Raw genomic sequence first — 15,928 nt, 5'->3', positions numbered from 1 at the left:
TTTGCCCTGACCCTTTCTCCCTGACATCTCCAGGTACCATCATATGGAAGGCAATAATTTTTTACTGACAGCAAACAGAATTCTACAAGCCCAAATTTTCTGGGTTCAGATTGATTTTCTGTGTCTTCCTGAGGTGGAGCTGGCAGGTGATGCCTCACTGTGAAGCTCCAAAGCTCTGCAGGTCAACACCTCAGAGTTTTTATAACCTGTCAGCTCTTTCTCTAAGTGTGTTTTCCACATAGAAGGGGGTCTAAAATTTATTTCCTTCACTCATCCATTTATGTTTCAGACACCAGCATGGGTTTCTATTAAGTAAATAAATTATGTTCATGTACAGCGTTGTGGATGAGGGGACTGGCCTTTTTCCCATTTTTATGGATTTTGGGAAGGACAAAGAGGTTAAAGTTATTCCTTGCTGTGGAGTTCAATCTGTGAAAAGACATCTGCAGTTTGTTTAAACCTAAGTTTTTCTATCTACGCTTTAACATACAGTGTGGAATAAATTAGTTTTATGAATTTAGACTCTCTCTGCAAGTTGTCAGAGTCAAGCTGTTTTCTACAGGATAGTGAGTGACCATTTTCTGTGAGAGGTTTGGAATATTTGCCATTGAGACTTAATGCTGCACCTTCACCAGAATAACCATAGACAGCAAAACGAAATGGGCCCAGTTTTAACACTAACTGCAGTGTTTGGTGTGAACTCTGGCATGAGACTTTTGGTTTCATTTTGTTTCATTTGCTTTCCACAGCAACTTGCTAATGCTTCTGAAGAGGCACAGAGGAAGAAAAAGGTTTTCCTGGGAAAAAGTCTTCTGTTTAATAGAGAAAGTTATCTGTGAGTGGGAGAAAATGAAATACTGAAGGGTGCACATTTAACATCTTGCTAACCTGGGGGAAGAGGAGGGAGGGTATCAAAGCTGTCCTTTAATATTATCTGCAGGGACCCTGAATATAGCACAAAATAAACAAGTATTTTAAAATAAAAGGTTTTGTTCTACTGGAAATGAGTAAGAAAAGGATGATTTAGGAACTGTTTATTCTTTGTGAAAATACCTGTTAAAGGTTGCCTTTTATTTTGCAGAGATGTTTTCAGGTGAGTGGAATAATAGAGTTTTACCTCTAGCTGTTATTACAAATTGTTACTGAAATACTGTGACTCAAAATAAAGAAGTAGCAGGAATGGAAGTGAAGGAGGTGCCCAGAAACAAATACCAGGAAGGCAGGAGCACAACGTCCAAAGGAAGTTTGGTGTTGGGTGTTAAGCCAGTGGTTCAAGATTTGTGCTTGTTTTGTTCAGGTTTTAGTGCAGTTTTTGGTGAAGCGTTTAGATTCACATTTAGTTTACTAAATATCAGCCATAATTGTATTAGTTGTCCCACACCACAGATTGTCCTCCTCTTGCCAAGCCTGAAATCATGTCAATCAACTCTGAGCAGAAAATCAAAATTAACTAAGAAAAAATAGCTGCCAAGAACAGGGCATTCATAGAACTTTATGGAATTTTCAAGAATTTTCAGGATGTTTGGACAACAAGCTCCAGCCTTTCACAAGTTTCCAGAAACTGTGGATGCTGACATTTAGTCCAAACAAATGAAGGACAGCATGAAGGACAATTGATGCCCTGGGGCAATAAAGTGCCAGGATGGCAACATCTGTTTAAAAATGTGAGTCAGCACTGATTGCTGCCATTCTGTCATGAGCCCAACAAGCCTTCAGTTCATGTGTTCAGAGGTGGGGGACAGGACCTGTATTTGACATTCTTTGAGGTGAAGCACAGAGGGCAGAAATTTCCTGCAGGACAGGGTCAGGCTTTGGCTGCTGTTGAGAGAATGAGTGCAGCAGGAATGGCCTCAGCTCTCCCTGTGCAGGTCAGGAGCACAGCCATGCTCTCTGTGCTTCTCTGTACCTGCAATTTCCCTTCTCTCTGACATTTCCAGTCGTCTGGTGGTGCCAGTCTGGTTTGCTATGGCACTGAGATAATGATGGGGCTGTGTGATCTGTAATTAATGAGCTGTCTGCAGGGGCAGGAAAGCTGCACGTGCGGCTGAGATTTGATGAGCTGGCCTGCACTGAGCTGTTACACTGCAATGACCTGAGATGCATTTCAGCTGCACATGTAGTGCAGTTTAGGCAGAAATCTCATTTTTAGCCAGACCAGGTACCTGGGTGTCTCAGTGGAGTGTAACAGCATGTTAGAGCTGGTCCAGCGCCAGGAGCTGCTGTGCCAGTGCAGCACAAGGTCTGCACAGCAAATGTTGGCATTTACCCACATCAGGGTACTGAGGAGTGTATCCTCACCTGACTTGGGTATCCAGCCTGCCCTTGTTAGTGCCATAAACTCATACCAAGTTCTTATTATGAAATTATGACTTAATTATTCATTCTGGGGGGAAATTATTGCCCTTAAAATCTCATTAAAAATTAGCTGGTGTGAGCTGTAGGAAAATGGTCAGAGTCTAAGTCAATAAGGATCAAATTTCTGAGAAGGAAGGAGAGTTTTATTAAAGATTTTACAGACCTTAGGAACACATTGTTCTGGAACTTGGATGTGTGATAGGCCTGTGTACCTGCTTGACATTGAACTCTTATCTCTATCACACACAGCCTGTAACCTTCTTTATTAGACACTAGAAATTGTGGGGGAGTAGAATCATGAAACGGTTTGAGTTGGAAAAGACCTCAAAGGTGAACTATCCCCAGTCCCCACTGGGGGTACTGGTGCCACCCTGGTTGTTGTGTGAGGAGTCCACTGACACATTAGACATCACTGGATCTCTGCTTTCATTTGTTTCACCCTGACCATGGGATAAGGGAACTTTGCGAAAGGTGTTAAGTAAGTTTTAATTGGCATGATAGGAAAGATAAAGTGGTTTTATTTTTTATTAAATCTGGTTTCTGTTTTAGTCAGCCAAGGTCCAGGAGTTGTGTTTAAAGGCACCCAATCACATAATTCTCTTGCTCACTTTCTCTGCTGTTTCCAAGGATTTTAGCTTAAATATCATAAAAACACCAGAGGATCCTTTTTTTTTGTTCTAGCTTCAATACAAAACTATTCAAATAATGAAGCATTTATCCCAGAGACTGGTTCCATATATGCCAACGTCAATGGGAATCATCCAGAATTAGGGCATTCTGTTTAAAACAAAAGCACAGGTCAATTCTCCAGAGTGGAGGAAGATAAAAGGAATAACTTAACCAAACACAGCATTTTGCTCATTTAGAAATCAAGAGAAATCAGCGAATTTAAAGCCAACTTGTGTTTTGCAGCACCCATTTTTTAAAAAACTGTTTCCAAGGAGGGAAGAAAACTAAATAATTAAGCATTCTTTCCCTCATTATTTTTTGGATGAAGGGATGTCCATCTTTTTAGATGCATCTCTTTATTTTTTAGGAATATGGAAACCTCCATGAAAAAAAGCTTGCAGTCTATCCTGGGTGCCTTGGAGAAGGCATTCCATGGAACTTAAATTTCCCTGAAATTTAAACTCAGTTCCTACTTGCTCTTAGGCATTCAAGGTCCTTCTGAGGGGGAACATTGAGCAACACTCCAGGGGCTGCCCTCAGCTGGAAGGACTTCAGCATTGGCAGTGTTTACTGCTCTGGGGTGAGGAGAGAATTGTTCTTTATTGACTCTGTGTAATTTTCAGTTCTGATTTGCTCTCATGATGCAGCATGTGCTAAAGATTAACACTGTAAATGAAGAATTGCTCTGCAAACAAACCTCGGCTAGGCCACTGGTTTCATAAACTTTTAAATGTTAGATAAATTTAATCACGGCTTTAAAATGAGGACAGTTGGATCTGATTGGGTTTTGTATGGAATTATCTTTTTCAACGTAGTTTTTTGTCTTCCAGGGCAGCTTCTGTGTGCCATGAGGGATCTTTCCTGTGGCTGACCCTGTGATGAGACAGCCACTGTGAGTGTCTGAGCTGGAACAAGTGCAGTGTCTGTGATAATGATTTTTTCATGTGTATTAATGCATCCTGCAGCCCCATTCTGTGTGTGGGTATTCAACCTGAATTTAGCAGCAGGTTCATGTGCCAGGCATGACTGATCTGCCATTCACAGTTAACCCTTGACAGACCTTGCCAGTGCTTGGGTTAGCTCAGCTCATGGCAGGTGGCTCCTGGTGGTGTCACCACAGGTTTAAATGGTGACTGATTCAAAAGGTGATGGGCAGTCATTTAAGGCATCTATGCCCTGGCAGGCCAGCAGCCAAAAAACACTTATGTAGGTGAGGTAGCAGGAATCTTGTACTGTTGTAACAAGAAAAAGTCTAAACAACTCTCTACGTTTGATCTTTTGAGGGAAGGCTTTCTGCAGAATGTTTATTCATATGTTTTTAGATATAAGAAAACAGCCCTGGATAGAGTAGCTTTGGATGCAGACCTTTAAACTTTGTATTTTGTATGGTATTTTATTGTACACTAAAGCATCTTATGCTTGGATAGGTGGATTCTACAAATAATGAGGAATGCAAAACCTTACTTCAGTTGCTTTGACACTCATGACAGCATTAATGCACAATCCTTGAATTCATAGAGTATTTCTTTACAACTGCATTTGGACTTATTTCACAAGACAGGAAAAGAGGAATAGGATGGGGAAACAGGAAAAGGGAAAGAGAAAAAAAAAAAAAAAGGGAAACTAATCTAAAACAAAGACATCTCTGAATCTACCGGAATTAGGGAAAAGTTTAAAATGTTACATACCGAATGGGTTTTTTAATAGTATTTTTATGGATCCAGGCGATCCTGGACAGGACAGGAGAGGAGGGTCCCAGGGCACCCAGCTATGCACTCCCAGGCAGTGTCGCCGGGGGGCGATAGCATGTCGCGATACTCGGCCCATGTCGCGCTGGCGCTGGAGCCAGCGCAGCTCCTGGTGCCGGGATGAACAGCGCCCTAAACCCTGCAGCTTGGGTTATCTCAGCTCACTGCACTCCAAGCTGGCTGCAATAAAACAAGCTGAGTTTATCTCTGCCTGGGTGTGTCCACAGAACTTCCCGGCGTTTGCACCGATTCGCTTTCCAGCTTTAGTTTCTAATTAATTTTCCCCAAGTGTTTGTGTCATGCCAGTACTAAAGGCTGTAAAACACTGAAAAAAAAACCCCGTTTTTCCTTAAAAAAAGGAAGTGATGGTTTATGAAAAATTGTGTGGTTCTAAAATGACTTTTCGATAAAACCTCCTTTTGAATAGTGGAGAGGGAGGATCTGATTTATCCACACCAGCAAATACCTTGATGTTGAAATGTGACTGACACAAAAGCAGTAGCATGTTGCTATTTCTTCTTCTTATAAATCATTGAAATGCACTGAAATTAATAAATTAATTTCATTGAAATACAGAAGAATTTAAACTTTGAAGGGTTTTGGAAGTGTGTACAGATTAATTTCTTTGGCAGCTGTGTTGATGTTCATACAAAACCTCATTTAATTTTAGCACCATCGATTTCTCGTATAAACACACATTTAGTGGTGAGAGTAGAAGAACAAGCAGATGATCTGAAAGAGGAGCCCTGTTGGCTGCTCTGGAGCTGCAGCAGTGGTGAGGCTGTCAGAGTATGACTGATTGAAGAGTCTGTATCTGTATTAATTCCCTATAATTGGGAGGAACACCTCATATTCTCCCTTGGGAAGGATTTGTCACAGACTGTGCCCTCTGTGGCAGATGTGACCACGTCTGTGTCCCTCAGCACAGCACATCCCGTGGCAGCCAAAGGGCGGCTGTGGATTCCTGTAGCCTGTCACAACTGATACACGAGTCAGGGGACACCTAATCCCCCCTACCATATTTATTATGTGTTAGGAGATGGTGGAAGGCCTTTTTGGAGGTAGAGTTATGACTGCTTTTATTATCATCATTCCCATGGTCAGAGAGCAGCTATGAGCCCTTACAAGATTTCACAGCCTTCTAAAAACCCAGTTATAAAGTTGCTTCAAAAATCCTCACTGATTTGGAAGGCTTGAAAAGTCTAGGGGCATTCTAGCATTGCAGCACTTATGGCACAGATCCAAATGATATTGCCTTTTCCATTAATTTAATGTTCAACCTGCCTTTCTGGAAATAAAGCTCAGTTCCCTTGTTTTGCAGTGCTATATTTTACATTTCTTATGCTTTTGTAATGTCCTTGAGATGACATTGCTTTGCCTGCTGCAGCCTGTTCCTTCTCATGGTGTGGTTTATTTTGTGGATATGCTGGGCAGATGATTAGTGGAATAAGACATGAAAACTTCTAAATGTAATCTACTGGACAACTGGGGACATAGAGAATTTTTCACTGTGTGAAAGTGTCTTACTGATGGATACTGAATTCAGGGTGTGAATTGTTTCAAACAAGGTGGTTTGTGTGGTATATTGAGTTACATATGGACTCTTTCCTTTTAAAAACATTTTTCCCCTCTGCTCTGTGACCACAGGAATCATTTGTATGAACCGTATGCTGGTGTGTGCACACCTCTCCTGAGTCACTGCATTTCAGAAACACTGGATGGGTAGCTTACTGTGGAGTATAAGTGGAAATGCTAGGAAATTTGAGTTTAAATGAAATTAATCTGAACCTTTCTGAACCCAAGATTTCAGATATGATCTTTTCTTTTATAGAAGGGTAGCCAGCATGAACAAGAAATGTGGCTAGGGTAGAGGGGTACATGGGAGCTGACCTAAAAAACCTGTGGAAAACAATGGTTCTGTCAGGGCCTGGCCTCAACCCTGCAGATTTTGGAGCTTCACTCAAGAAATTGAGAGAAGCAAATATTTGTATAACGCAAGAGTTGTCAATAGTTTTTTGTCTTGACAACAGTCTGTGCTTGACCAGGCTTCCAGCTGGCAGAGACATGCACTCAGGGCTGTGCAGTGCTGGATTGCAGTGAAGAGAGATGTTAAATGTGATGTGTCCTGCCTAGTCAGACCTTACTGACCCAATGCACTTGGAAATAATGTCACTAAACCTTCTCTAGCAGCAGCCTCCAATTTATTTGCAGGGAGCTTGGTCAGCATGCCGCCTTTTTCCAGCCTCTTTATATGGAAGCCTCACTGGTTCTCCTTCTTTTTTCTCCACTTTTGGGATTGCTACCTTCTTTCAGCCCTGCCAAAAGGAAGACTCTCAGTGGTGAACACCCCAGGACAGTATTCCCGGTTAGACTCAATTTCCTCCAGCTCTGACTCAGCCACCACAGCTTGAACAGAGTTGGTTCTGTCCTTGCTGCCTCCTTGCCTGCAAAGGAGCATCTGCAGCAGAAGAGCTGCCCAGGAGCGTGAGCTGCAGCAGCCAGGTGTGCCCAGAGCACTGACAGAGTGCCTTTTTCCTGGCACTGTTTCTAGTCTGAGTAAATCAGGCCCAGGCAGACAAAGGAAAGTGCTGCTGATGGGATGGTGTCCCTGCTGGCAGCTGTGCCAGCACCCCATGCCAGGGAGGGATCAGACTTTGCCCCCCTTTCACAGCTCCATGGGCAGCAGCCCAGATCTGTCTGCACCTCCCTGCTGTAAAAGCAGCACTCGCCCTCCTCAGCCCAAGCAGTCCCTGCTTTGCTGGGACACTGCTCAGGGCTGGGCATCCCAAGCTCGGGCTCACCCTGCTCACTGCACAGAGCTCAGCAGCAGTCACTGGCACAGGAAACTTTGCAGCCTTCACCAGCCTCTGGCTGCAGCAGCAATGCTTTTCCCCTTTGTGAAGTTTTTTTCAAAGCCTGTAATCACTCAGCACCCACTTGAGTGTATTTTTATTGTAACTGTGCATGCAGTGCACCTCAGGGAATAAGTATTTAGATGTCACTCATCAAAGTCCATGGTACAGTTAGTTGAATTTTTGACTTCTTGGAATAAATTTACAAGTTTTTCTTGTTTTCAAGGGTTTTTTTGGCAAAAATATAATTTGTTGAGCAGGACAAAAATGTATCATGTTTACTTTTCTCACTATATTCTGGCTCTTTAGTTAATTGTAAATTTAGTTAATTGTAATTGTGGTTTTACTCATGAGTGTTTCTTAAATGTTTTATTCTATTGACTCTTCTCTAAATGAATTGCTATTATTAGCAATATTTGTACCAATATTTGCAGGAATACACGTATAATTTTAGAATACATCTATATGTTAGAAAGTGAACTAGGAAGCTGTAGGGGATGTTGCTCAAACAGCATTTTGCATGTTTGTAACTCAGATTCTTGTGGTGAAAATGCTTACTGCAGATTAGCCCCTTGAGGAGGGAGGTACTCACATATGAGCTCCTGAAAAATAGGGTTTTTTCTTTCATTTTTGTCCAAGTCACCTTTTGCACAGCAGTTGTCACTTAGAAAATAAGCCAGTCCCACCATGTTCCACTTAACTGTTGACTGTTTAATGTGTGTCTCTGAACAGGTTATTTAGCATTTACATATTCTGAGCTCTCAGCCATTCAAATTACAGTAGCAGCTTGTTTGTTGTGGTACAAATGATTTTCTGTGCAGTGAAAGCATGGATTTTTAAAGCAACAGCTGTAGAGCTGCATTTCTGAGCTGGCAAATTGGCTTGCTTTGTCATTCTGTACTCAATATTTCAGCAGTATTTCCAGTGGATTTTTTTTCATAGCTTTCAAAGCAACAATATGGGCATGACATTGGTGAATCACTAATTCTTAGGGAGTGGGGAGTCTTAGCGGTTGTGCTACAGCACAAAAGATTAAGATGAATGTGTGACAAAGCAAAAGGCCTTTGGAATTCAAATCCATGGGTCAAAACTGGTGTTTCTGCAGAAATTATAGGACAAGAGCTATCTGAAAGGCCCTGTCATACCATGACCTTCTTTGATTCCATGGATATTAAGGCTGAGGCAAGTTTTAAATTTATGTGTATGCCTTAACCACAAAAAAAATATGCAAATATCTCTGTGAAGGGAACTGCAGCTCTGCTCTACCTCCAGTGCAGACAGTCATGCAGTGGAGAGCTGCCATCCTGAGACAGGGGTGGTGAGATTGCAGCTCTGCTCTTTCCTCCTTCAAACATGCAGGGTGCCATGCAAAGCACTAAGGATTTGTGCAACTCATACAAGGGCTGGAGGTTTTTCCTTATTACTTAATTTTAAGGAATCAGCTCTTGTCTGTGTAGATACAGATGAAGTTGTTGGAACTTGGCTAAAAAAAGCTGTGCCAAGCACTGTTGCTGCTTTCCTGTTTGGAAGTTGTCCTGAGAGGTTTTACGAGCTCTCTGCACCAATCCTGCAGCAAAGAGGAAGCAGCACATAATGATTTCCCATCTCAGTTCACCAATTTAAGCTCTAAAGAAAGGTTTGATTATTAAGCTTGACATTTTTTCCGCACAGGATTAATCCTTACTTTAGGGAGTTAATTCCATTTATATCAGTAAGATTACTCACGTGAGTAACCAGGCACAGAATTTGCCTGTAGTACTGTGATTGCCTAGGGGGAAGTACAAGCAAGTCTGCAATTAAAGTTACAAAAGGAAAAGGTCTGACCTTTTCTCTTCTTTTTTCTTTTCTTTTTTTTTCCTTAAGTATATATCTCTATTGTTTCATTGACTAGTGACAATGGCTTTTGCATTCTGAGGTGTTACTAAAGCAGCACAAAATGGCTTTCATTTAATAAGAAAAAATAGGAAAAGCTAGAGCTTCACCATGAAAGGTAGGAAGAGGAGGATCTCTGAATTTTTAACTTCAAGAAGCCCTAGGCTTTCTTCATGTGCATCACATTAGTGGAAAATTCCTTCATTCATTTAAGAAGACAAACAGTTGTAACTTTCACGTTGGCTTGATGTGACATCAATGACTGACTGGGACTGCCAGCATTCCAAAAAGGATATCGTCCTCATCTGCAGCCACTCAGGGCTGTGGGGTGGAGCCTGCAGCACAGGCTGAAACATTTACAGGTGCATAAGTACCTAGGGAAGGGCACAGGTGATGCACCTGTCCCTGGAAAGGAGCACTAGCACAGGTGTGTCACAACTCACCAGCTGCCTGGGTTAGAGCATGAGCTTCTTCGACCCACAGACGCACTCGCCGCCGCGCTGCAGCCCACAGTTCCCAAATATCGGCCAAGAGCCTCCGGAGATGAACATCTACTATGAGAACTTCTTCCACCCACAGAACATCCCGAGCCCCCAGCGACCGAGCACCTTTGAGACAACGGATTACAACACCACTCCCAATCCCTACCTCTGGCTAAATGGACCTTCCATTACCCCACCATCGTATCTGCCAGGATCCAACAGCAGCCCCTTCATTCCGCAGTCGTACGGGATGCAGAGGCAGCTCTTGCCCAACATGCACAGCCTGGGAGGAACTGATCTTGGCTGGCTTCCCCTGCCATCCCAAGAGGAGCTGATGAAGTTGGTGAGACCTCCTTACTCCTACTCTGCCCTCATTGCCATGGCCATCCACGGGGCACCTGACAAGAGGCTGACACTGAGCCAGATCTACCAGTACGTGGCTGACAACTTCCCGTTCTACAACAAAAGCAAGGCTGGCTGGCAGAATTCCATACGGCACAACTTGTCTCTCAACGACTGCTTCAAGAAGGTGCCTCGAGATGAAGATGATCCAGGTACAGCCCTCTCCCCCTTTTCCCCCACCTCTAATTAAACTTGATGAATTTTAAAATACTTAGTGCACCGTAAAGAGACAGAGTAGCCCACATACAGGACATAGGCACAGCAGCACTTTGTTTTCAAAGGCTGAACAGAAAGCAGCTGTGCATACTGAGGTGTGACTCAGATCTGAAATCTCTGGAGGGAAGGGAATTCTCTCCTGCCCTGGGTCTTCTTAAGAATGGATCCATGAGCTGAGTTTGAGACTCAGCACACACAGGAACATTTAACTGGTCAAGGCACATTCAAGACCCAATTGGTGTAATGCATGACTTGTGTCAGACTTAAATGGGAATTCAGGGGAAGGGGATTTGTCAAAGAAATCCAGTGGCTTTGGGGAGTCAGCATTAATTCTCAAGGTGAGAGCAGGCTACTTTTTTGTTGTTGTTTGTTTCAATTAGTATTTTCCTTGGAGTGGCACCTCTGCCATTACCAACCCCTTGACTTTGTAGGCTGTCAGATACTCCTGTATTCATGGTTTCCTATTAATAGCTGTTAAGAACCACAGAGAACATTAAAAACTCATTGAAATTATTCTGCAGTAGAGAGCCAAAAGTCTAGTTCTACCTTGTTAGAAACCTATGCTACCCCACTGAATCTGGAAGAGCAGCCCAATGTGGGATTTGATTATTCTCTGCCATAAATTCAGAAGACCAGTATACTGAAAACCTCCTTCCCTCACCACGAAAACAAAACAAAAAGCCCTCCCAGTGACTCCACTTTTAGTTTTGCCTGTGTGAAGAGTCAGGGCTAAAGGAGAGAACCCAGAACTTTAAACTTCTCTTCTGAATTCAACAGACTTGTGCTTTAGAGTGAATAAAAATACATTCGTATTGCTCATGCAATTGTTCTGTTTCTGCGAAATGAGAGAAGCACCATAAAGCCCTAAATGACTGCTTTTGTTTGTTCATATTTTGTGTTCATATTTTTAAACTAAAAGTGTGGGTTTGTTTCCTTTGAAAGGAAAAGGGAATTACTGGACTCTGGACCCAAACTGTGAAAAGATGTTTGACAACGGGAACTTCCGCAGGAAGAGGAAGAGGAAGTCTGACATTGAGGCCAGTGCTGCTGGTCTTGCGTCTGAGAAATCCGAGGACAGTACCCTGTCTGGCAGCCCCAAAGCTGCAGAGCATCAGGACATCTTGGAAAACTCCTCACCTGGGACTGACAATTCACCTGAGAAAGAATCCCCTCCTCCCTCTTCCAGCAGCCCGTGCCTCAGTAACTTCCTCTCCAGCATGACCGCCTATGTCCACGGCTCCAACTCAGGGAGCCGCTCCGGGCCCGTGGGACTCAGCTCTGAACCCATTGACAAAATGGGGCAGAACATGGTAGGCTTCAATTCCTACTCCTCCCTCTCCAGCATCCCCAGCCATGGTGTGGGAGACTGGTCCAATTCCATGCCTTCTGCTCACCTTGGCCACAGCAACTCGGTGCTCAACCAGTTTAACACCCATTTTTACAGCAGCCTCAGCACAAACAACACCCTGTTCTCCAGGGAAGGGACAGAGGTTTAGAGGAAGGATTCTGGGACACTGGAGGATAGTTATTTCTGAGAGGAAATTATCCATGGGCAGGTGATTAGCGTTAGCCTCTGCATCCACCTCCTGACAGCCACAAGCTTGTTACCTATTATACTGAAATCACAAACATTTCACATTCAGCACCTCCAAAGGAAAAATCAGAGATAGTAAGAGGAAGAACAGTGAAAAGTTCTCCTCAGACACTGCTTGTACTGCTGCCAACCAGGGCCCTCTACAGAAGTCCTTGAGAAGTTACAGCTTGCCTTAGGCAGGAGGCTCTTTCTGGCATGGCATTAACATTGCTGTGCTTTTTAAAGTGATAACAGAAATGTTGTGGTACTTTAAAATATCCTGTCTGCAGGTATAGGGTGCCTCTACTAAATGCTCAGCAAGTTCTTATTTGGTCAAAGCTCTCCTGAGCACTGCAGGATCCATAATAAAAACCACTGTATAGTGAGTGTGAGTAACAACCAACACTTGAATGGTGAGTGCTGTCTTTGGCTTTCTCTCGTGCCGGTGCAGACCTTGTCTAAAGCTTGATCCCCTGCCAGTCCCAGGGGAAATGTGGCTGTGCAGCAAACTGACATCATCATGGACACAACAGGAATTTTGAAGCTGAAGGGAAACATAACAAAATACACTGGAATTGTCTTCTGCTGTTGGATCTTTGTGTTTTCAATTCTAATTACAGGGTCAATTTTATTCCTTACATGTATAAATCTAGTCACATAAGGGAAACAGGACCTGTCCTGAATATATAAGTGTACATATTTAAGACATGTTCTTTCTAAGAAGAAAACATGAAGAAAAAATGTTATAACATTCTACATGAAACATTTCAACTGAGTAAAGGGTTTGAATACTGGGGTGGGAGGTGGGGGAAGAGGAAAAGGGAGGTAAGAAGTTTAACTGTCTCTGAATTTCAGTTTCAAAGGCTGGATCCTTCAGAGTGTCAACTACAGATATTGTAAAAAGTCTCTGTACTGTACTTATTTTCATTTTGTAAAAGTCTGTGCTGTTTGTCCTTGTGTAAATATTAGAAATAATTCTTATTTTTCCTACACTCTACTGTAGCAACCAACATTTCAAAATATAGATGAAGTTTTTTTTAAAACCAAGACTCGACTGGAGTTCCACATTTTTATGTAGAGTAATATCTCAAAATGGATAACCCCAGAAGCATTTTTAATAAAGCATTTGTATAGAAGAGTGTGTACTTGTGTTTGTTTGTTCTGCACTAATTAAGCCTTTAAAAGTCTCCTTAGCAGCTGGACTTGAGCAATTTGCGTGAGGAAGAGCAGGGCAGTGGTGGCAGAAGGTCAGATGCTGAGATGACATGTCCAGCTCATCAGTATTTGCATGCCTGGCAAATATAATTGGCTGCTATTACGCAAAATACTATCACTGAATAAAAATTACCCTTGGAGTTTCCCTGTTGGGGCAAAGTGGTGCCAATCACTTAAAATTTCAGAAAGCAGACTGTTTTCACATGTCAATTAGCCAATGTGACTGCAATTCTCCTGCATTCTTATTTAATATTTCATTTCTTTTATGTTTCAAGTTTTTCACAATCAAGGTTGCTCTGACCTTTTTCCTAGTTTTAGATCCACTATAATAAATTGCCACTTGGGAGTTGAGCCCTACTTACACTACTACTGGCTTTATTCAATAAAAAGAGAAAATGCCCTTCTGGTGGTGTCCTGGTACCATCACTGTAAGTTTCTGTCAAGTCAGGCACATGCTGAGGCCTGAGCTGTAAGTCCTGGCTTCAGAATCCTCCAACCCTTACAGAATCTCAGCCTGCTGGCTGGGCTGCAATATGCCCTGTATCTCTGCAGTGCCAGCATTTTTACAGAAAACTGCTCATGTTAAAACTGAGAAATGTCCTCAGTCACTGTGCTTACGCCTTGGACTCAGCAGACACGCCACAAATTGCCCAAAAATACAGATCCTGCAGGATATATGGTCCACAAACTCAGAGGAACTGTTTTCTTTAGTGCTGAAATGGGAAATGTTCCATTATGAACTTAGAGACCAAAAGTGTGGGGAAAAAAACGTGGAAAATAAAGTAAGAAGAATGACATTGCTAAGTGACAGGAGACAGTAAAAAGCAACTTTGTCACTCAGCACTTTGACTCTCCTAGTGCCCAATCCCAAATAATAACAGGAACTCCATATAGGTGTGCATAAAAACAAGCTTGTGCCTCATTGCTTCCCAGATGCTCTCAACCCAATACCACTTTTGGCTTCCGCATGCTGCCAGAATTCCAGTTCACAGACAAAGGTTTGTTCTCCAGTGGCTTCCCTGAACACCAAGGAATTGGTTCCCCTGCAGCCACTGAGCTGGCTTGGCACATCAGCTCGGCTGGTGGAGCTGCTCTTCAAGGAGGAGCGGAAAGATGATTGCATGCATTGTAATCCTATTTCTCCTCCAAACAGAACTGCTTTGTAATGAAACAAATCTTCATCTGTATTTTTGTGTTTTTCAGAGAGAACTGGTTTTGGTAACCAGCCATGTCAATGCATTCCTGGAGCTCCTGCACATCAGTGAAGCAGCTGCAGGGAAACTTAGCAGTTCATATATGAGTAGCAGCACTGTTCTGTCAAAGGTAATGCTCCCCTTCCTGTATTTTACCAGTATGATCAGTGTAAGGGTTTTGGATAGAAAAGCATCTGGGTTTTAGGGATTTTTTTTGCCTATTGGCTTGTTTGTTTGTTTTTAAGTATGCTATTAAAGAAGCCACTAATGTTGGGCCCATAATCAAAATACATTTAAAATATTGCTGATGTTAATATACCTATAGTGTGATTAATAAACCTATTTACTAAACTGCTGAAAAAGAGAGTCTGGGCTCCATGAACTCTGAATGGTTTTCCCTGTAAAGATTCTTGATTGATTATTTCATTCTTGGAGTATGTTTTGTGTTGATACACAGCTGTCTTCACATACCACCGTGTTTCATGACTCTGCAATTATTTGTTCCTGGTTTAAATGTTAACCCTTACAGGCTGCTCCTATCTCCACACACACACATCCAGCCCTAAAGTGCCAGAGTAAGTTACTACTTGCTTTCCTTCTATATCACAGCAAAACTGCAAATATTAGAAGCTTTCACTGGCAGACTGTCTTGACTAATGATTAATGAGTAACAAGTTCCTAGGTAAGCCTGGGGTATATTGCTGCTGAATCCCTGGGGCAGCTTCACTGTCACTGATCCCATTAGAAACACCTTCCCTGGATTCTTACTCCGCAGTTTCCCCAGTCTGCAGCCCTGGAGACTGTGACTCTTCAGCCCTGGCTCTGGTGCCAGGGAGAGGAGAGGTTTGGGGTTCACAGCAGAGGTCTGGGCACACAGAGATCCCTGGTGCCACTGCCAGGGCTGTTGCACCTCCTTATGGGATGAGCTGCAAGCCCTGCAGTTATAGGTTCTGTTTAGTTCAGGTCCTTTGTGCCCCAGCAGTCCCGTTGGAGCCCCATCTACAGTTCAAGACATTTAAGCCACAAGGTTTAAAGAGCTGGGTTTAACTGCAAGATTCCAAATGCCTGAGTTTCCAGATGATAACTGATGAGAGTTTAAATGTTACAACTTGTTCAAATATGACGCCAAGAGGTGCGGTACAGGTATCCCCTGTATAGGAAAATCACATTTCAGGCCTCACAGTATTTACTTCTCCCATAAAAACTAGTGGGGACTTTGCCAGATTACTCTGAATGACAATGCCCTAACTCTCTCTCATGTGGGGATACTTCATGAAACTCTTCGCTGTTTAGTAGTGTCAATAGTTGCTTTGTTACTTCACGTGAAAGCATTCCCAGGGGAGGAAAATAA

The 15,928-nt window shown here is 42.8% G+C and overlaps 1 protein-coding gene across 1 annotated transcript; it reads left to right on the top strand.

The window, feature by feature from the left end:
• Positions 1-9,625: 9,625 nt before the first annotated feature.
• On the top strand, positions 9,626-12,552 carry FOXI1 (forkhead box I1). The gene is made up of 2 exons (XM_033073313.1): positions 9,626-10,532; positions 11,539-12,552. Exons 1-2 carry the CDS (start codon positions 9,959-9,961, stop codon positions 12,090-12,092), a joined length of 1,128 nt encoding a protein of 375 aa, XP_032929204.1. The 5' UTR covers positions 9,626-9,958; the 3' UTR covers positions 12,093-12,552.
• Positions 12,553-15,928: the final 3,376 nt, after the last annotated feature.

This window comes from Catharus ustulatus, chromosome 15, assembly GCF_009819885.2.
Source record: "Catharus ustulatus isolate bCatUst1 chromosome 15, bCatUst1.pri.v2, whole genome shotgun sequence".
NCBI classification, from domain to species: domain Eukaryota; kingdom Metazoa; phylum Chordata; class Aves; order Passeriformes; family Turdidae; genus Catharus; species Catharus ustulatus.
The sequence above is the reverse complement of the archived record's forward strand: the minus strand, read 5'-3'. Positions and strand labels throughout refer to the sequence as shown.